The sequence below is a fragment of the Acinonyx jubatus genome, chromosome B1 (assembly GCF_027475565.1).
Source record: "Acinonyx jubatus isolate Ajub_Pintada_27869175 chromosome B1, VMU_Ajub_asm_v1.0, whole genome shotgun sequence".
Lineage (NCBI taxonomy): Eukaryota > Metazoa > Chordata > Mammalia > Carnivora > Felidae > Acinonyx > Acinonyx jubatus.
Window position 1 is genome coordinate 180201608 of NC_069382.1, and position 21586 is coordinate 180223193.

The window sequence follows — 21586 nt, forward strand, 5'->3', positions numbered from 1 at the left end:
CCTGGTCTGTCTCTTAAACATACCCACTCCTCCATCCATCCATCCATCCATCCATCCATCCATCCATCCATCCACCTGATGTGGATTCAAGTGTGGGGATGACAAATACTAAACTGTTGTATTTCCCACTAACTACTTTTGCCATCTCAGAGTTAATGCATCTTTCAAATATGTCCTCCCAATAGTGGAAACTGGTTGCATGAAGGGGAAGACAGTAACAAAATATTAATCAATCATTTAGAAACTTCTGTTGCCTTAGACATTGTTATTTCAAAAAGAGAAGAGAACCAATAATATGGAAGTCCAGAGATACCCTATATATTCACTGATAACTAATATTGAGGTAAATGAACAAATCTTCAAATTTTGGAATGAAAAAAATCACTAGTCATTGCTAGGTAATTTACCTGTTTCCTTTAACAAGACAGCAAACTTTAATTTATATAGCTTTAATAAGTTGTTCTCTGATAAATTTAGCCTAAACTGACTTAATTTTATTATTATCACAGTTCTTGGGTAATATTTGTATCCACAAATTTTTGCCTCAGTTTTGGCCAACACCTCTCATTATAAATGGAAATAAGTTCATTTTGGTGCTTCTTGTACCAGGCATAAAAATCCCCGCAAATAAAAATTTATCAGGATTTTGGGAATTCTTCCAAAAATTTTTGGCACATTGTACAGCTACACTTTACTACCGGATAATTACTGTTTCATTGGAGAAACTGTTAGTTTAATTTCTCTGAGGAATTACTGTATCTTTAAAAGTGCTTTACAATGATATAAGAGAACCTTCTGATGTCAAACAATCTATTCTTCAATTAGGAAAGAAAGGTACTCACGGTTGAGCCCCAATTTCTCGTAGATGATAAAAGAGCTGGGGGAGGTAAGTTTGAAGAAGAGTTTCAAACAGCAGACAGAGGGACACAATACCCTGGATATAATAACAAAACACAAAAGAAAAATATATTTTAGTATTTAAAAATGAACTCTGCCAATAAATCATTCAAATGGAAATGAGGAAAAGATTATTAACATAAATATTTGTATATTGTCTAAGAGTCAAAAACAGGAAATGTACTAATGATCTCTAACACTGTGTTTAAAGATAAATTTTTCCCTATTTACGGATACTTACTATTACAGATATGCCAAGGAACCTCCTTTTTAACACAATGTGTTCCCTATATAATCTGGTGTATAATGCTCAGAGTCCAAGGAAAAACATCATTTTATAGAAAACATGCTACTTTGTAAGCCCGGTATTATCACTTAGGTCCAGCAAACTAGTTTTTTCTGGATCCATTCCAGTTTCCAGGTATTTCTCTGGTACTATAGTCACACCCTTTACTTTATGCCTCCGTGTGTCCTTTCCCTTCTAGCTGCCTCACCCATCAAGGAAAGTATTTCCTGCTGTTTTCACTTTCTTTGAAATCCATCCCCAGGGGAAAAGGGACTACTGACTGCTTGAAATTTGCATCAGGAAGTTATCGAACAAGAATGTTTGGTTACTTAGTATAAAGACATATACACATTATGCCTGAACTATACATCTGTGTATGTATCTGAAATCTACCCTTTATAAGGGCATTATTTGTAGAGGACAAGAAGTAACCGATTTAAGCAGATGGCTTTTCAAGTGTGTTCATTACTTGACAACTCTGAATAAAGTCTTTCTTGTAGCTCAGCATTCCGCAGGGTTGATCTTTGTAAGGAAGTTTTGATCCTCTTTGTGAGTTTCTAGAGAAAAAAGGCTGTCGTGGTTCCAAATAGTTGAGTCTGGCTGCAAGCCAGAAAAGGAGATGACTGCCACTGAATAAAGAAAGGGCAGAGGCAGGGATGGCCCAACCAATTCACTGAAAAAGGACACCTCAGGGTCAGCACGGAGACAGAGAAAGAATATCCAGGGTTTGCTGGGCGTCAAGCTTCAGTGCTCTGCACAGGGACAGACACTGTGGGTGTGTAACGGGCAGCCACTTAAAAAAAAGTTGTTTTTTTTTTTTAAACTCTGAAGCGTAAAATGGTACAGAATATGAGAGTAAGAAATCTGAGGCTAAAAATGAGGTAATTAGAAAATAGAATTGTTAGCATATTTCGGATTAGACTAAAAATTAATGTGAGATAAGCACTAACTCAAGTTGTCTCGGAGAGAAGAAACCCAAGATAATTGGTGGTGCCTCCTTTGTTCATGTGAGACATCCTGGATTTCTGTTATCTGCTGGCTCTCATGAGCAATGTATGGGAGCAAAGGTGGAGACACAGGAAAGTGGAACAGGAATACACAGGGTTAAACTGGGGGGGTGGGATAAAGAACAGCAATTCAGTTTAACAGCAGGGACAGAGTCTTCTCTTTAGGGAAATCTGCTAGCCCTGATACGTTCTAATTTACTGTTTCTTCTGGAGAGTCAGTCAGATTACCCACAAGTAAACCAGAGCAGGCCCAAAGGTGAAAAAAAATATAAAATAAATACTGCTTTTACTCAAGCTCATGGGTGGAAAAAAAGATATGATAAAGGACTGGCCAAATAAAACAGATAAAAATGTTCAACTCCCGATATGCTCCTCTTTGACTTTGAGGTCAACGGAGCTATCTACTGAATAAACACAAAGAAAATATCAGTATGGTAACTGATAACTAGTCAAATGTGAAATTGAAAAATAAGTGACAGATAAATGTTTGATTTTCATTAACAAAGAAGAGATGATGATGATGATAATCGCAGCAACAACAACAGTAAAAACAGCACTCATTTATTTACAGGACACTTGCCATGAGCCGAGGACTACCCAAGTGCTCTTCTCCTGAGCACTACAGAAATATATCAAGCTCGTCTCCTAGATGGGGACACCAGCGTGCAAAGAAGGCATACTTGTCCAAGTGAATAATACAGACATTTTTATATGTTTTTTTTTTCTGTTAACATATAAAAGATAATGTAAGTGCAATTGATAAAGGCTTTTTTCCTCCTTCATTATCACCAAAAGTATTTAAATATCAATTTTTTTCTTTTCATTTATTCTACAGAAATATGTTGCTTAAAACCACAAATTACAATGTGTTGCTTCACAATGTAACCGAGTAGGGGACTTTTCCTTAAGGAAAGAAAACAGATTAGAGTCTAATTTGATCCAATGTTTATGAACTTACAGAAGGGTGAGAAGAGATGGAATGTAGTCTGAAGAAAAAACGCACATACATCTCACGGAATATCTGATACAGTTTGGAAGGTTCATGGTACAGAAAACAAAGCGGTGCAACTGAAAGAATAAAGAAAGTAATCAATAGCATGGTAGAACTATTAAAATTTTAGAAAATAAGTCAACAAAACATGAAAGAATAAATCTATATTATGGTAATATTCATTCAACAACAAGTCTAAAATCATATGTAGTTTTATCGTGTTGAAAAGGAAACATATACACGTGTAAAAAGTTCAGTCATTAAAAGCTATAAAGAAAGGAGTAGTTAAAAACTACTGTAATCCCAACTGACTACAAGAATGGCACAATGGAATTACACTTCTAGGGATATGAAAAATTCAAAGTAACTTGAAAAAACTACGGAAAGTCAAGTCTCTCTTCTTTTTAATTGAAATAGTAAAGAGTGACAATCAGGCAATTCATTTTTCACTTGTTCCACAAAGGATCCAGGCCGCTTTGCAAAGTTTTTTATTTTGGAAGCCCGGTAAGCAAAATAGAAGATAATTCGTGACTAGTGTGTAGAATCATGGTCTTCAACTAGTTCAGTTTGAAAATAAAGATTTTGATGAACAGTTTATAGACTATCGGTCCATATCTCAGCATCGTGTAAACAGTTTTCACAGATTCACAATAAACCAACCCTCGGGCAGAGGATTCATTTCTCTAATGAATGTTGAATTACGTCTTCCTTTGCACCCAACTCTTGGCAATTAAACATGGGTGGGTCAACTCAATCAGAGACCCCACAACTGAATGTCAGGAAGTCCTAATCTCAGATGCTGATAAGACAGGATTATTCTGGACTGATATGGTTGTGCTTTTCATCTTTTCAAACCTCAAGAATTTCAGGCAGCATAAGCACTTATAATGCAGACACATAAAACTGTATTACCTAAATATTAATTTTAACACAAGATGACTTACTTTTTGGGTAATTTCAGCTATGATGTAAAATGGACAGGTTAGAAATTCTCAGGCTCCATAATCTGTCAGTAATGCCCTTGGAGCAGGAGGCTTTAAGTCATCAGGGAAACCAATGAGGCAACTCACCTCTTTTTCACAAAGTGAAAGGAAAAATGATAAATTTTAAATTCTTACAAATACAAACATTCAATGATCTGGGCTACATGGCAGTGCACAGTATTACAGACGAGTGAATCAGCGAAAACTAGTGTTGCAAGGGAGAGACTGCACTTTTTTCTGAAGGGTCAATTTTAGGGGAGTCTAAAAAAACCCCTACTTTATATACAGAGAGAAAAAAATTATGTTATATACATACAGATGTTTAAAAGCTGACAGCCGTGACTTTCCATTTAAAAACTTTAAAAATTTATTTTACCACCAAAATAAATTGCTATTTATTAAGGTAGTCTCTATATTTAAAAAGGTATTCTATATATTTAAAAAGACTAACTCATATTCTAATTATAACAACGTAAGATAAAGCAATGTGGCACAAATACATGGTATTATTATAAGTTCAAGGTGAAGGTTTGAAATTTATTTACCTTTTTATGCATATTTTTTCCTTCAACTTTTAAAGATACTGATATGTAAAAACCTATAATCTGAATTTTAAGATTTTATGGGTTCAGCAACCCTAAAGGTCATTTCCAGTGAAGGAATAAAAGAATTTTTCAATGAGCACTTTTTTACAAACATGTATAATACAAAAACCTTTGCAATCAGTTATTATTAAAGATACCACTACCGTTTGTGTTGAATTCCTTATGAAATTCTCCATGAAATGGAAATGCTTTAGTCCATTATGTACAATATACAAAAAAAATCTACGTGAGTTTATTTTCTATCGAAAGCACATCTCCCTATTTGGTTCCTTCGTAAAAATGACTTTGCGCATTGTCTTTTTATCCAATTAAATATTGTGCCATAGGAATTTACTTATGAAGTCATGATATGCTATACCTACAATAACTTCATTCATCTGCCTAAATGGGAGAGAGGAAGGCCAGTTTAAATCCATTTTTAAACGAGATAAGTATTGTAATTTTGAAGCACTACAGTAACTAACACTGAGGTGGCAAAGTACTAACTATAGTTCCTCAGGGATGGTATGTGATTATTCTCGTATTCTAAATGGGTGGTTGCTGCCAGGTGTTTGTGGGTGCTTACCACATATTTCTAAGAGAGTGTTAATAAACTCTGTACCAAACATTTTGCGTCATCTACTTCCTTAGTGAACATTCTCCCCTCTGGTGTATAAACCTTAGCCAATACTTAAGCGACCAGAAGTGTGAACAAGCAGACTCAGAGTCAATGATGTATTTTATTCCCTAAGAGTTGCTAGAAGATTTAAACTTTCCTGACACCATTAATGTCCTCCAAATCATTCAAGTTCACTTTTTAAAAGCTGTTTACTTGAAAAATTCTTGCAGCTGGAATTGAAATAGATAAAAAGACAGCACTTTTATTATTAGATGTAAACATTTAGTAACTTTCTGGGGGCTTTTCTATTTTAAATTCCTCATGTGTTTAGAAAAGAGAAGTATGCTGAAACATCGTAACATTATGTATTACATTATGGAACATTGGTTGCTCAAGAGAATAAAGCAGAGTGCCCCATAATGGAAGCTTGTGATCAACACCACGAAGGGTAGCATAGTACAAAGTTCCTGGGTCCTCTGAATCCTTTTCACTGCATGCTGGTCTTAGAAGTTTTATATTACGTCATTCACCATTATTGTCTGATGTTGAACACTGAGGGGCTTTTACCAAGAAAAGGGTTAATGTGTTGCTGATTCTCCTTACAAAAGGAAAACGTTAAAGTATTTCTGTTTAGCGTACAGGTGGGGGGGTGGGTAGCGACTTTGGCGACGACGCTCTTCAACAGGTTTCTATGTAATGTGTGAAAATTTAAAAATTAAGTGGTTTTAAGGTGTAGAGCACTCTTGCTAATCTTCATTAAGCTTCATTAAGCTTCTGTGTTCCTCATTTGATGCCTCATTTGAGGCCAGAAAGGCATTCGGGGCTGTTAAGCCTGCACACGTGTTTTCCACATGTACCTTGGGACTAGTCTAGAGAAATCATAAACCCAGACTTAATGTTGGCCCTCCCTTCACATCCTTTCTCACCTATTATTTGTTTAAAATTTGTTCGGGAATTTCAGCAACCTCATTTTACACCTGTCAGAACTAAAAACCCACGTGTTTCCATTGGATTAGAGAATGGTAAACACAAAATCACTTCCACATTGTCTTCTAACTTTAATTGGCCAAGAGTCATCATCTGAGAAAGTATGATGACCCTTTATTTTAAAAAAGTTTAATTGGCGGTATAAACAAATACTAAACTCAATATTTAAAAATGTGTACAGTTACTTGGTAAGCGTGTGGGTGATGTGGTATAAACTGTGATCTTCATCTTTAATTTTAAGTGTAATAAAAACAGTGAATATTTTAAAGCCCAACTTACCATACATTGAAAATCCGTGAAAAGGGATTACACCTAAAAAAGATTTAAAAAAAAGTGTTTCTTTTCAATTAATATACCCACTGAGTTATTAGGTAAGCTTCAGAGGATTAAAAACGAAAATAGAAAGGTTTGCTATTTTTGCTTCAACTCTGTTCATGACTGTCAGAAAGACTTAGTGATGGTAGCCAATAAAAAAAAATATATGCTTTTTAATACCTGGAGAAAAACAAACTAGAAGTTTTTGATATATATCCAGTTAACGTTCTATTGATAATGCTAAAAAACTAAAACTTTGAATATGTTACAAAAACAGAACAGGGCAGATGGCAAAACTAAATTTAAGAACAAATTAGGATGGTCTCAGAAAGTCAGCAGATTATGTCCTTCCTGAAACAACTTCATCCTGTATATTAGAATCCAATCTGTTAAAAAGATAAGTGACCAGCTTACATAAACCAGATGGGTCACCTCAGGAAAGTCACTGAATTTCCTGAGTTTTAGTTAACTGCCTGTCATGCAGAGGAACTAACACTGTCTCTGAAATATCATCTAGCTCTAAAATTCTACGTTTAACAATCATGTCTAGAGTAAATGCAGAGAAATTTGTGAGATCCAAAGAAAACCGGACATGTAAGGATCTTCCAGTGGCAAGATTCTTAACCAACTTTAAGGTCTTTTGCTTTCTAGAAACTGGAAAATTCAAAACCAGATTAGAGTTATAAGAGTAGTCAACATTCCTAATGACATGATAGCCACCAGCTTGAGTTGCACGGAGCACTTAGATGAAGGACCACCTTCCTTCTTCAAGTCTCTCTCTCTGTTTATATCTCTGGTTGAGTCTCTTTTTCTTCTTAGGAACAACCATCTTTTTCTACCTTCCCTCTCTGCTGTTTAATTTTATTTCTTTCCTGATTATAGGCTTTTAGAAAATAAAAAAACAAGTCTGTCTTTTCTAACTTTTCTACGATAAAATTGTTGACATATGAAAAAAAAAATCCGAGAGACAAATGAGTTAATAGACAGTAGGCATATTTTGATGTTCTACAAAAATGTAAGTATATATTGTATCTTTCTAAATACTGCCTCTCAAAGCAGGTTGCTATCATATAAAACCTTTATATTCTTTAAAAATTTTTTTAATGTTTATTCTTGAGAGAGAGACAGAGACAGAGTGTGAGTGGGGGAGGGTCAGCGAGAGAGGGAGACATAGAATCTGAAGCAGGTTCCAGGCTCCAAGCTGTCAGCACAGAGCCTGGTGCGGGCTCGAACTCACAAACTGTGAGTTCATGACCTGAGTCGAAGTCAGACGCTTAATTAACCAACTGAGCCACCCAGGCGCCCCCAAAACCCTTATATTCTTCCTGCAAAACCCCTTTTTCTTTACTCTGTTAAGCTATTGCAACATTTGAACAAGCAGGTGAGGGTAGTCAGGAGTGAAGGTGTTACTATTATGATTTTCATCTTCTACAAATATTTATTAAGGATCCAAGGATAGGACTATCCTAGTCAGGACAAGCCACTTTTAATTAGGAAGCTTACAGTGAATGACTTCGTGAACCGTCAAGCAGCAAAAAGGGACGCAATATTAGGGTGACTTGGGCTTAGTTACACTTTCCCCACATCTCCCTCAAGTTCTGAAATTTATAGCTGCTCTAGAAGCAGCTAGGTCATAAGCTATTTGAGGCAAGGGACACAATTCCTACTGTGTAATACCTTCAGCGCCCGCAGTATCTTCTACAAATGATACAAATCGATGGAAATTGGAGCATTTTATAGATATGATCAAAGCTTATAAATAAAATATTAAAGCGCAGCAGAGAAGAAACTAATGGTTGCTAGGGGGAGAAAGTTGGGGGGTGGGCAAAATGGGTGAAGGGGAATGGGAGATACAAGCTTCCAGTTATGGAATGAATAAGTCACAGGGATAAAAGAGGGAATATAGTCATTGGTATTGCAATAGTGCTCTACGGTGACAGAAGGTAGCTATACTTGTGGTGAGCACAGAATAGTATAGGCTTGTCCAATCACCATGTTGGTTAGTTGAAACTAATGTAACATTGTGTGTCAACAATACTCCAATAAAAAATATTTTTCTAAGTTTATTTATTTATTTTGAGAGAGAAAGTGAGTGTGTTTGCATGGCAGGGGAGGGACAGAGGGAGAGGGAGAGAGAGAATCCCAAGCAGGCTTCATGTCCAGCACAGAGCCCCATGCTGGGCTCGATCTCACAACCTTGAGATCGTGACCTGAGCTGATATCAAGCCACCCAGGCACCCCTAAAAATTCTTGTCAAGTAAAAAAAAATATTGAAGTGTAATTTTAATTTATGAATAAGTAATTAACACATAGAATAGGAAGCTCTTAATAACTCAGTATTGAAATTACGAATGTCCAACGAACTCATACAGATGTGGTTGGAATTCTGTGTGACTCGAGGCAAGTTACCAACACTCTCTTGAGTCTCTGTTTTCATTTTTGAAAATGGAGATGAACAAGACAACTTCACTGAGTTGTACTAAAGCACCGGTGAGTTAATGTCCTCAATGTGCACCAGTGCAGAGTTGAGGGCACAGCAGATGGTCGGCAATCAGAGCTATTTTACGCTCTCACAAGAGGCAGTAACACAGTTAGGTATCGGCTTAAACCTAAGAACTTCTTTTTTTGTCAGTATTAGATAAGGGTTCACTTCAGCTTAATCAAGATTAGCCAGGGCTTAAGATTCCAGAAAAGGGTGCACTGTCTGCTCTGTTAAAGGAGGACAAAGTCAAATTCTGGCAAACAAAAGTAGAAGGCATAAGAAGCAGTGAAGAATCCACTAACGCTCTAGGGCACACTTCACCTAGAACAGTTCTTTGATCGCAGAGGGTGTCGCGTTCTTGGCCAGTTTCCCCAAATCCTTCCCTTTGCCTCCTATCGCTTCAAGTGTTTCAAGGGTCGAGTTTCATGCACGTGGCCACCATCCCAGAGTATACTTCTAACAGGCAGCGGGATGCTTGGGCTACCAGCTCTCCTCTGGCCTTAGAGTCCTCCAAGTTTGCCACAACAGATTATTTTAAGAGCCCAGCCATCCTTTGGCCATCTAAAGAAAGTCTAAAATATTAACTGCCTGTTCCATTGAGTAGGAATAATTTTTTGAAGTCATAATTTAATGGGCCTTTGACATAGCTCAGAATGGTAAACATCGGCCACAGAAATAAATCTTGAACTAGATTAAGATATAAATAGTAAATATGACTCAGAAAATACACCAAATATCAACATGCTTCACACTTACTAGATATTTTCCCTTCATTTCCTCACTGTCTCTGTTAATACTCAGCATTTGTAGTTGTACCACAGCTTTCAGGTCTGATTGACTTTAACATCATTCCAAATTTTTACACTCCTTCATGTGGGATTACTTGGTAAAGTTTAACTCATTTGTTGAAATAATCATTTCCTTTGCTTATTCTCATTCTACATGTAGCCTACAGGTCAGTAAGAGTAGGGATACGGCAATGGTTAAATTGTTTCCTAGCTATTTCGGTTGTCTTTCTGCATCAGAACTTCAGAATATCACTGTTACTTTATTTCAGCAATTAAAATTTCCCAAATACCAGAACATAGCCATATTGAAGTATCAATCTGAAAACTGTATTTTAAATACAAATTTGATTAGGTTTTCAACTTATGTCTAGAGTTATACATCAAATAAATTTTGGATTATGAGATGTTTTTACTTTATTTAATTAATATAGATGACAAAGTACATTGCTATTTATCAACTGGACACTTGTGAGCAGGTTTAAAATGACATATTTTCACTATTGCTTCCAAGAGCCTTTCCTAATCTTTGTTGTGAGGGGCTGTCCTGTGCACTGTAGAATGTTGTTGTCGGTTTTCTTTCAATTTTTTTTAACGTTTATTTATTATTGAGAGACAGAGCATGAGCAGGAGAGGGGCAGAGACAGGGGAGACACAGAATCTGAAGCAGGCTCCAGGCTCCAGGCTGTCAGCACAGAGCCGGATGCGGGGCTCGAACCCACAAACCGCGAGATCATGACCTGAGTTGAAGCCGGACGCATAAGTCCGACTGAGCCACCCAGGCGCCCCATGTGCACTGTAGAGTGTTTAATGGCATCCCTGGCCTCTACTCATGAGACACTGGTAAAACCCCGCCTCCCCTGGCTCTGACAACCAAAAGTGTCTACAGACATTGACAATGTTTCCTGGGGATGGGGAGGGGGGTGGGGGGAGGGGCATGGGGTTGCCCTGAAGTAGAGTCCTAAAATGCCTCTACCTAATGTTCATTAGCAACTAGTTATTTTGTCTTATAGGAAACAAATGGTATTGGTATATTGTGCTGTGTATTTAAATCTCAGTCAGATCTACGTGTACTTCTCCTGTCTCCTTCCCTTGTTTCTATTCTTGTTCCTCTGTGTTCTTCCACATTGATTCCCTCATTCATTCGCTCTCTCATTCAATAACATTTACTGAGCAGTGACTTTACGCTATGCATGATTCTAGGTGTTAGATCTCTTGGTCATCAAAAGGTTCTTGTTCTCTCGGAGCTTATATTAGAATGACACTTTACTTATTATTATTATTATTATTATTATTATTATTATTATTATTTTTAAGTAGGCTCCATGCTCAGCATGGAGACCAACGTGGGGCTTGGACTCATGACCCGGAGATCAAGACCTGAGCTGAGATCAAGAGTCGGATGCTTCAGCCACCCAGGCACCCCATAGAGTGACACTTTTATTTTACACAGTAGTGAGCATGATCTTTTAAAAATATTAGTCAGGAATCAGAGAAGAGATGTCACTGAGAAGAATAGAGTAGGGAACTCCAAAATTCTGCCCTTCCGCTAAAGCAACGGTTAAGCTGGCTAGAACTGTTAGGTCAACTTTTTTTGAGTTCTGTAATTTGTTTAAAAAAAAAAACAACATAAAATAAAACAAAACAAAAAAATAAAAAAATTACAACCAAGGAAATCCTTTATGAAAAACGAAGCTGCTGAATTTTGGAAAGAAAGCATTGTGGTATTTTAATTTACCCACCTACCATCGCCCATTCTCCAGCTTGGAGGCAGCTATGAAGATGTTCCTGCACCCATGTTCCTGGTGCAGCTTGCTGGCAATAGGGATCGTGAATCGAAAAATTGTGGTTGTGTGTTTTGACCTGTCTAGTAACTATCTGATGGATTGGGCTGAAATGGCCTGCCCGCTTACTGAAAGCATTTAGGTGCAAATATACTAGCTAAAGCTTCCTGGGGCAGCAAAGGATAACAGATGAGGCAAGCAGCAGACAGACTGACAAGCCTGGAAATGAAGAGGCTGTGGAAGGATATATATGGAGATATAAAGGCTTTGAAAAACTCCTCTGTATTCAGGGGAATCTAGAAAAGATCAGAGAAGTACTTCAGCTTTCACCTCTGCCTGACTTCTGAGCTCTGGGCAAGCAGGAAGTGAAGGCTAGGGTAGAACTCTAAATGGCCTGGCGAGGGCCGGCTGGGTGCCCCAGTCGGTGAAGCGTCTGATTCTTGGTTTTGGTTCAGATCATGATCTCATGGTTCATGAGTTCAAGCCCTACATTGAGCTCTGTGCTGACAGAGCGGAGTCTGCTTGGGATTCTCTCTCTTTCTCCCTCTGTCTCTGCCCCTCCCCCTGCGCTCTCTAGAGTCTCTCTCTCTCCAAATAAATAAATTAAAAAAAAAAAAAAATTAAATGGCCTGGCTAAGCCTCCACGGAGTACCTCCACATACAGCCAACCTGCAAAGACTGGGATAGATTTTTTTTCTTTTGGTTTCTGATGTTTAAGGAAACCTCTGTCAAATTACCAGTTGGCCACTAGGCTAATGGAACAGAGACCTCAGTGGGCACTCCATACAAAAAAACAACACAATATTGACAAAGTAGTTTAGAAAAGTCACTAAACAAGCAACAACAACAAATTCTGGGGAGGGGAGACAATTTGATTTCTAGAGTTACCACACTATAATATTCAAGATATCTAGTTATGAACAAAAAATTTACTAGGTATGCAAAGAAATAAGAAAGTATAGCTCAAGGGGACTAAGAGTACACTTACCATGACAAGCACTGAGTAATATATGGAAAGTTGAATCACTATTGTGCCCCTGAAACTAACATGACACTGTATGCTAACTATACTGGAATTAAAATTAGAAAAAAAAAAAAAAAAAAAAGGTAAGTATAGCCCATTCACATGAAAACAAGAGATTAACAGAAACTATTCCTGAGGAAGCCCAGACAGATCAACTGTCTCCCTATCTGACCTGGTCCCTAAGTCTCCTGTCTCACCTAGTACCAGGTTATGTTTTGCTCACTGTCACCAGTCACACCGGCCATCTTGTTCTTTCAAACCATCAAGCAGGTTCCCGTCTTAGGCCTTTAAACATGCTATGTATTCCCTCTGGAATGTTCTTCTCCTACTTCATTGCACAGCTCACTCTGCATATTCTGGTCTCTGTTCATATTCTACCTCCTCAGAAGTACTTTTCCTGATCACCTTACCTAAAGGTGACCTTACCTAAAGCCTTAGTTTACTTAAAGGCAAAGCCCTTTACCTAAAGCCACACCCTCCCTATCAATTTCTGTTCCCCTTCATGGTTCACATCACATTCTCTGAAATTATTTTCATTGGTTATTTATTTACTTGCTTGTTGTCTCCCTCACTAGAATGTAAGCTTCTTGACAGTAGGTACTTTTTACTGCAGATCACCCACCCTAGAAGAGGGAGCCAGAGCAGGACTATGTAAGTATTAAATGAATAAATGAAAACAAGTTATATAAGTTGAACGAAAAGTAAAAACAAGAGAAGCTTATATAATTCCTACGAAAACTCTCTTCAGCTCAGAAATTTTGCCTACCAGTTGTTTAGTGAATCTGCTACAGAAAGTCTGTCCACCGACAAGGCCTCAAATGAGGTCAGTGGCGGAGGTGTCCTTAAGATTTTAAAGTAATCCTATTTGGGGCAGCAGTGGAATGGATAACATACAAGTGCTGCTTAGTATTGCCTTGAGGAAAGAATAAAGGGAAAACAGACTGACTAGTCTTTGTCTCCTCTTGTTCTGCAACTTTGGACTCAATGCCCAGAGAAGAGAGCTCTCTCTGATTCTGGCAAGGTTTTAAAATTACCTGAAAGAAAAAATTATTCTGAAGAATGACGTTTATGAGCGGCTATAGGGGTCACCCCATTTAGTATTAAACTATTTTCATTCTGAATGAAAATCTTTCTAGAACCTATTCTACACATCCACTTTTTCAACATATCAGCCCCTTTCTTTTCTACCAAAAGCCACTCTAATGTACACGGTAACATTTTCTGAGGCAACAGGGCATGGTGATGAAGAAGACTGAAGTCAAAGTGCTTCGGATTGAAAGCCTGGCTTTGCCCCTCACCGGCGGAGCAAATGGACACTCTGTGCCTCAGCTTCTTCATCTAGAAATAGGGATAACACTAGTCCCTGCCTCGGCAGGTTACGCCTTGTAAGGACCAAGTGGATTGCCGCACGTAATGCGTTTAGCACACTGCCTGGTACAGAGTCCTGCCTGCAAAACGTTAGCTGCCGCTGCCCTGACTGCCATCATGGCTATTATTACGGCCATTTGTTTTTTGGTGTCTCAAGTGCCTAATAAAAGTCTTAAATTATTATAGTACATACTATAACTACGTACATACACGTGCGCCGTAACTCTTTAAAAAGTCACAAGGTTACTGGCTTTTACATAAAATGGTCCCCGGCAGATTTTCTGGAGCGCTCTTATGTGCTGGTTATTATAGTTCTTCTATTTTCCTTTGTGAAGCCTCTGATTGCCGTTCTGCTCTTGTTAGTCATTTTCCCCATCTGTGTCGGCCTCTTTCTATGCTTCCGCTTTTGTAGGGGGGCATAAACACCAGTAAACCAAGCTTGTTAGGCATGTGTGTTAAGTAAAAGCTCTCCTAGGCATGGAGAGAGCAGGAATTTGACTCCGTGGACACCTCTTTTGGCTCTTCAGAGGTATTTTTCCCCTGGTTTCCTGATTCTTGGATAAACAAAAAGTTATCTGAAATTTAAGTTTCTGAAGAGGCAGAGGTAATAAACATAAGTAAATGCTCAAATTAAAAATCCTCTCTAATTTAGTTCAAATAAAGACTCACTAACCTCCTACTACAGCTAGGTACTGAGGGAATAAAGATACATGGCCTTCCACCTTAAGAAGCCTGCAATCTAGAGGGGAAGATAAAGCATAAACAAATAATGTCGTGACAATAAAATAGATACCAAAGGCTTTCACACTGGATACTATGGGAGCTAAAAAAAAAAAAAAAAAAAAAAAAAGGGACCATAACCAAACCCGAGGACTCAGGGAAAGCTTCATGAAAAGGATCATGCCTGAGCTGAGCCCTGCACGTTGCTTTGAGAGAGTTGGCAGGGGTGCATGTGCACGTGTGAGGTAATCGTTTGGTATTGCTATGATAAAAGACAGTGAGATAGGAAAAGGTGAAATACAAAGCAAGGAGTCAGACTGAATACAGGCCCGGGTCAAAAGAGGTCCTCGTACACCAGGCTAAGAGGCTTGGACATCACTTGGGAAGAGATGGGAAGCCATTAAGAAAACTTTCAGGGGAGAGGTGTCTCGGTGGCTCAGGCAGTCGAGCTTCCGACTCTTGATTTCATTTCAGTAAAGATCTCATGGTTGTGAGATCGGGCTCTGAGCTGGGTGTGGAGCCTGCTTAAGATTCTCGCTCTCCCTTTGCCCCTTCCCCCTCTCTGTTTCTCAGAAAAGACAACTTGAAGGAAAAAAAGCAATTTTTAGATTTTCCTTTTCGATGTGTAACTCAGGCAGCACTGTGAAAGACAAGGCAAAGCTAGAAAACACTGGAAGAAGAGAGACCGGTTAGGTATCTGTTGCAATTAATAAGCCAGAGATGGAAAAGCCTGGATAAGGGCAAGGCGGCAGTTATGGCGAGGAAGAGAGGGACAGCGAAGTCCCAGATGCATGTTGAAGATAAAACCGGCTGGCCCTGCTGACTTACCACAGGAGAGGGATGCGAGGCTGAGAGGAGTCAGGGTTTAGGCCTTGAATTACTGGTTAGATGAGAGCACAGTGAGTTGTGAGAGAAGCAGCACAGCTTTTTTGTTGTTGGTCTTTATTTTGTTGGTCTTTATTTGTTTTTTTTTTTTATTTTTGTATTTTATTTTATTCTTTTTTGAATAGTGGGTATTGGAACAGAAATGAATGCATTTAAGTTGAGATATGTTAAGCCTGAGTTAATTACTATAGAGGTCAGAACTGTATATAAAAATTTTAGAGTAATGAACAAATAGAGCCGACAAAGCAGGTACATGGGAACATGTATGAAAAGAAGGGCAGCCGAACAAGGGTGGGGTGGGACACTGGAGAACACTGGTGCTTACAGAGGGGCAGGGGAGGATGGCCCGTGAAAGAACCCGCGAGATCACTCTGACAGGTGCGTGGAGAGAACAGCGCCATGAAAGCCAAGCACGGCTTTCACATGGAGAGATCAACAAAAAAGCTCAACACGCCGGTAACAGCTGCATTTTTTGAGCACTCACTACATATCAGTCACTGTGACGTTTTAGACATTGTGTCTCAGTTGATCCATGGGCCCTAGAGCATGCGTCTGAAGTTCAGCGAAGCCATGGAACTTACCAAGGTCATAGGGCGAGCTGGCGGGACTGGGATCTGAACCCAGGTCGGCTGGGTTACAAAGCCCATGTTCTTAATTCTGCTGGGGTAACAGAACTTCTTCAGGATGCAACCCAATATTATTGTAATAAGGAATGCTCTAGATTGCTTTTCCAAAAAGCAGATCTTAAAAACTATCCCATAATCTCAGAGGGATATTTAATATCTGATGAGATCATTATACATTTGATCACTTTACACAGTTAAAATAGATTTGGCTGATGTATTTCTTCAAGATCTTTTTACTTCATAAATACCACCCTTGTCAAATTAGAAGAACAATAAAGTGTAACACAAGGCAATACACTCAACCGATTTGAGCTCTGCTGCAGGAAGTCAGAAGGAAGGTCCTGGATGGACCCTGTCAGTGTCCCCCAGAGGAAAATGAAACACCCTGGACCTGAGTCCACTTAGTTTCCTCGCAGACACTACTACCGGTCTGAAGGAAAACCAGGGAGGATGTACAGAATTTAACACAAACCTACCACAAACATAGAAAAGTTAATTAAAAGAGCTATTCCATACAAGGTTTATTTTAGACAATGAATAAGTATCCATCTAAAGATAGTGTCACATTTTGTTATAAAAGCTGTAATTTCCCTATTTCCCACTAGAGGAAGCAATAGCATTACTCTTACCATTTGGTGGATAAAATACTGCATATTCTTCTAGTCCTAGTTTTCCTGTAAGAAAAAAACAAACAAACCATAGAAGGTTTCAATATGATTAAATAAAATAAATCTTTAAAAATTAACTTATTTTGTGGATGTACTAATAATGCAATTTTAAAAGGCACAGTACGATATCCTTTAACTTCATTTTAGGAAATGGAATTAATTTGAAAATATACCAGCTAATCTTTTGATATTAGCAAATCCTTTCATCAATTAAAGTCAATAATACAAATTTAAGTGTGAGGCAATTGATACAAAATAATTAAAAGAACAAATGCTTTCAAGTGCCTTAAGCATTTAAGAAGAGAAGCATCTATTTAGAAGCATAGAATTGTTTTGCTAACTATGAATAATTCTAATCTGTTCATTAAAGTAAGTCCTAAGCTTTGCAGCGCCTCATTGGTTTTACATTCTTATGGAATGTGCTGAAAAGTTAAAAAGTAAATAAATGTCTTAAACCATATAGTGGTAATATTTTCTGAATCCTAAAACAGTTCATGTGGTCCAAGAATGAGGCTAAATATTGGAAAGCAGAATTGTTTCAGAAAATGAAAGTATATTCGCTATAATCAAATGTTTAAAGTAGCTTTAAAAAAATATAGCTTTCCCTTAACTTTTAAGGTTCTGAGGTTCCCCCCCCCCCCCGCAACCTTCCATTGAATATCTTTAGATAGCCTTTATCTTGACAGTTTTTTCTAATACCTTTCGTTGACTTTTCTATTGAAAAGTCTCATGCATTCTTGCACTTGGCTTTAAGGTAAGGTTTTTAGTTAAAAAATTTTTTTGCTCTTCTTGTTGGGGGTGGTGGCAGAGAGGTGACAAATAAGAAGAATGAGCAGTTTAGGTTAGGGTGGAGACAACAAGCACTGAGCCTGTGAGTAAGGAGAATAGAATAATGAAAGATAGATGAGAGAGAGAGAGAGAGAAAGTGCGAGAAAGAGAGACAGAGAGAGGGAGATGATAGAGAGTACTAGCTGGGTACTAAATATGGGGCTAGGTGCAAACCCTTGTAAATTCTTAAGTGATAAGAGACTAGGAGAATCTTTTGTTCTATTGGGATGACTCTGGTGGACTCCTGGATGGGGACTGGTCACCAGGAAGACCAAGTCATGATTAGAACCCTGGAATTTTCAGCCCCATCTCCCATTTTCCAGAGAGGGGACAGGAGCTGGAAATGGAGTTAGTAATTGATCGTACCTATGTGAGAAACCCTCCATAAAATCCCAAGTAGTCAGGTGTTCAGAGAGCTTGCAGGTGGGTGAACATATCAATATTGGGAGGCTGACACACCCCAACTCCATGGGGACAGAAGCTCCTATGCTCAGGACCCTCCTAGACCTCGCCGTATGTATGTCTTCATCTGGCTGTTCATCTGTATCCTTTATCACATCCTTTCATAAACTGGTAGATGTACGTTTCCTTGAGTTGTGTGAGCTGCCCTAGCAAATTAACTGAACCCAAGAAGCAGGTTGTTGGAACCTCTAATCTATAGCTGGTTGGTCAGAGGCACAGGTGATAAACGGGGTTTTGACTGTCATCAGAAGAGTGTGTGTGTGTGTATGTGTGTGAGGGGTATGGCAGTCTCATGGGACTGAGCCCTCAGTCTGTGGGATCTGAGGCTATCTCTGGGTACACAGTGCAGAACTGAGTTAAATTGTAGGATGCCCAGGTGGTGTCGGAGACTTGTTTCTTGTTTTAGGGAAAATTCCCATATATTTGGTGTCGGAAGTGGAGTGTTTTATGTGAGTAGTAAATGATACACATGGTAGAGAAACACAGTAGGAAAGAACTGGATTTTTCCCTACACAGGAAGGAAAAATAAGTTTTTCTGGTACAGTAAGATATAGCCTAGTTCCTCAAGGACCTATGATTTTGTGGGGGAGGAATGGGAATCCTTCCACATGTAGGGAATATATATAGGCCAGAATAAATATGGTCACGTGGGATAATCAGGGAATCAAAGTGAGCTGGGTTAAGACAAAATTGATAGAGGGCCTTAAAATCTTGGCTGAGTTTAGAAGTGAACCCATTAAATAAGTTCTACAGTCAGCTTTTTAGCAAATGATGTTAAAGAAACAAACAAGCAGACCAAAGGTTTCTATAAGCTCAGTTTAGAAGCAGTGGAATTAAGAGAGCCCCCCAGTTTGGGGAGGGGGAGCCTGATCCCAGCCAGGTAATATAGGCTCATCCTAGGGCAGGGGTTACAGCAATCAGGCAGGCAGTCAGACTCAGGAGATATGGGAGAAAGAGTTTATTTCTTTATGGGAACAGAGAATGATCACACACAATAGGGTTATAAGCTTTCAGTGATTGGTGTTCACCACTTAATAAAAAGGAGAAACTGAGAAAGGCTTCCTGCTGAAATTAGTTCAGCTGTCAGGTAATAGCAGGATATTGAAATAGCAATATCTGCTAGGCAGCTAGTGATAAAGAAGGGAAGAAAGCACTAAAATAGAAATTAGCGCGCTAATAGCATATAAATTACATCAAATTTTAAGTGCTGTAGAACATTTTGAGAGAAGGAATAGAGAAGTTAAAAAAAGCAGCAGAAGAAGCAAATTCATGTGATTAACTCGTAGTTAGGGGGGAAAATAAAGGTCAACAGATATGACAAAAACAGCAATAGAGGAGCGAGCAAACACGAAAGATAAAGGAGGTAACTTTAAGTGCTGCTTCTGGGAACCACCCGCCTTTGATTGTGCTGAGTTGTTCACCCGTGATTTGAGTAGGAGGTGAAAGCACGGTTACAACGATCTGAGAGGAATTTCATTAACAATAAAAAAATTAACAACACTAATATATGCTATAAAATGTAACAGTCTTGCTATGATTTTGTAAGTCTTAAAAAATACTCCCTTTATGTAACTAAAATTTTACCTCTGATGTATGATTTCGGTGGTGAAGCGCTGTTGTACGCAAAATGACCCAACACAGATGTATCCCGGGAGAAACAAAGTAATACCTAGGTACAACAGGGGAAGAAACAAACAATTAAGCACTGTTTTATAACAGGTAATTAATTCATCGCTATTTCCTTCCTAGGAGGCACTGAGGTAGAATCTTTCCAGTTCAGTATTGTGCCTGGAAATGGGAGGAGTGCCCTCTGTTGGTGCACCTGCACTAAGTGTTACAGGGGATGCCAAATGCGATGGCCAAAGTTCACCCAAAGACTTCTCACTGTGGGCCCCGTAAATCTTGAACAAGCTACTAACTACCAGTTGATTCTCTTATTCTGTTTTCCATCTGGAAAAGAGAAGTAGCTGGGAGACATTTGACACGATGACAAATGTATAGGAGGACCCTAGGTAACTACGTGGCCCACAGGGCAGCCTGGGAAGTGCAGGAAGCTGGAACTAGAGTCTCTGCGGGGATGCAGGAGCAGACAGGTGGGTGTGTCAGGGAAAGCAACTCGTGGGTATCTAGAAGGGACAGCAGCAGCGGAACGAGAGAGAGCTAAAGAGCTAATACAGGTCAGAAGCTGGTTGTCCTGACCAGCAGGTGCGGTGGGGCAAGTCGGCCTGGAGATGAAAATAGGAAGGGCAGAAAGTCAGGATCAATGATGTCCTTAGGAGGGACCGGGTTGCTGAGACCAGCTTGGAACTTGGGGGCAGGAGGTCAATCCTAAGGTGATTAGTGACAGGAAATCTGGGTCCTGGGATCGAAAAGATGCTACTGAGAAAAGAATCGAGAATGACAGGAAAAGGTAGAAGCCCATTTAACAGAACAGGGGCACAAGGTCAGGGTTGGACTAGGAAGCAGGAGCCAATGGAGAAGCTGTGGGTCCAGGACATAAAAAGGGGGCCCAGCTTTAGAAAAAGAATAGATATGGAGATTAAGCATCAGTGAGGACCAATGGCGAAATGTACCAACCATTGCCACTGATTGACTTTTATTGTATTTTAAAAGACTACGCAAGCAATACACGGTTATGGTAAAAATTGTAAATACAGATCATCAAAAAAGGAGAAAAAAAACACCTACAAGCCCATCAGTGTTAATATTCTGATGTATATCTTTCAGACTGCTCTTATACATATATACATACATACATACATTTTTCAAACAATAGTTAGGCATACTGTTCTATAATCTATTTTCTCTCAGTATTATAATAAATATTCCAAGTCCACATTTTTTTAATGTTGCAGAATATGCCACTATATGAATAAACATAGTTTACCTAGCCTGTCTTTTACTGTTGAACATTTAATTACTTCCACTTTTCCCCGACTATAAATAGTGCTGAAGTAAACTTCCCTATAGCTAAATATTTATGTACACCTTTACTTAAATTCCTAAAACTGAACTAGCTGTCTGGTCAAAGCAATGGGCATTTTAAATCTAAAACTTTTGATACACATTGTCAAACTGCCCTCTAGATAGAGTTTGTCATGTTTTTGTTTTCAATAATACAGCAATAAGACAGTGTACTTTTTCTCTTATTCTCATCAAAACAGGTTATCAGCATCTTATAAGTACAAACAGCATTTTGCTTTAATTACTAATATGGTTGAACATTTTTCCGTTTGCATTTATTTTGTTATTTTCCAGCTCATCATCTTAGTCCATTTTAAAATA

At 38.7% G+C, this 21586-nt stretch overlaps 1 protein-coding gene across 4 annotated transcripts in view; it reads right to left on the reverse strand.

The window, feature by feature from the left end:
- The window catches only part of TBC1D19 (TBC1 domain family member 19), a 145405-nt gene that overhangs the window by 12100 nt on the left and 111719 nt on the right, over positions 1-21586 (reverse strand). For all 4 annotated transcript variants that reach the window (XM_053217483.1, XM_015072411.3, XM_015072412.3 and 1 more), the window contains 5 exons: positions 19886-19970; positions 16973-17017; positions 6634-6666; positions 3149-3258; positions 843-934 (listed from right to left, as the gene is read on the reverse strand). In XM_053217483.1, the coding sequence (XP_053073458.1) occupies positions 843-934; positions 3149-3258; positions 6634-6666; positions 16973-17017; positions 19886-19970 (365 nt within the window). The remainder of the gene's footprint in view (positions 1-842; positions 935-3148; positions 3259-6633; positions 6667-16972; positions 17018-19885; positions 19971-21586) is intronic.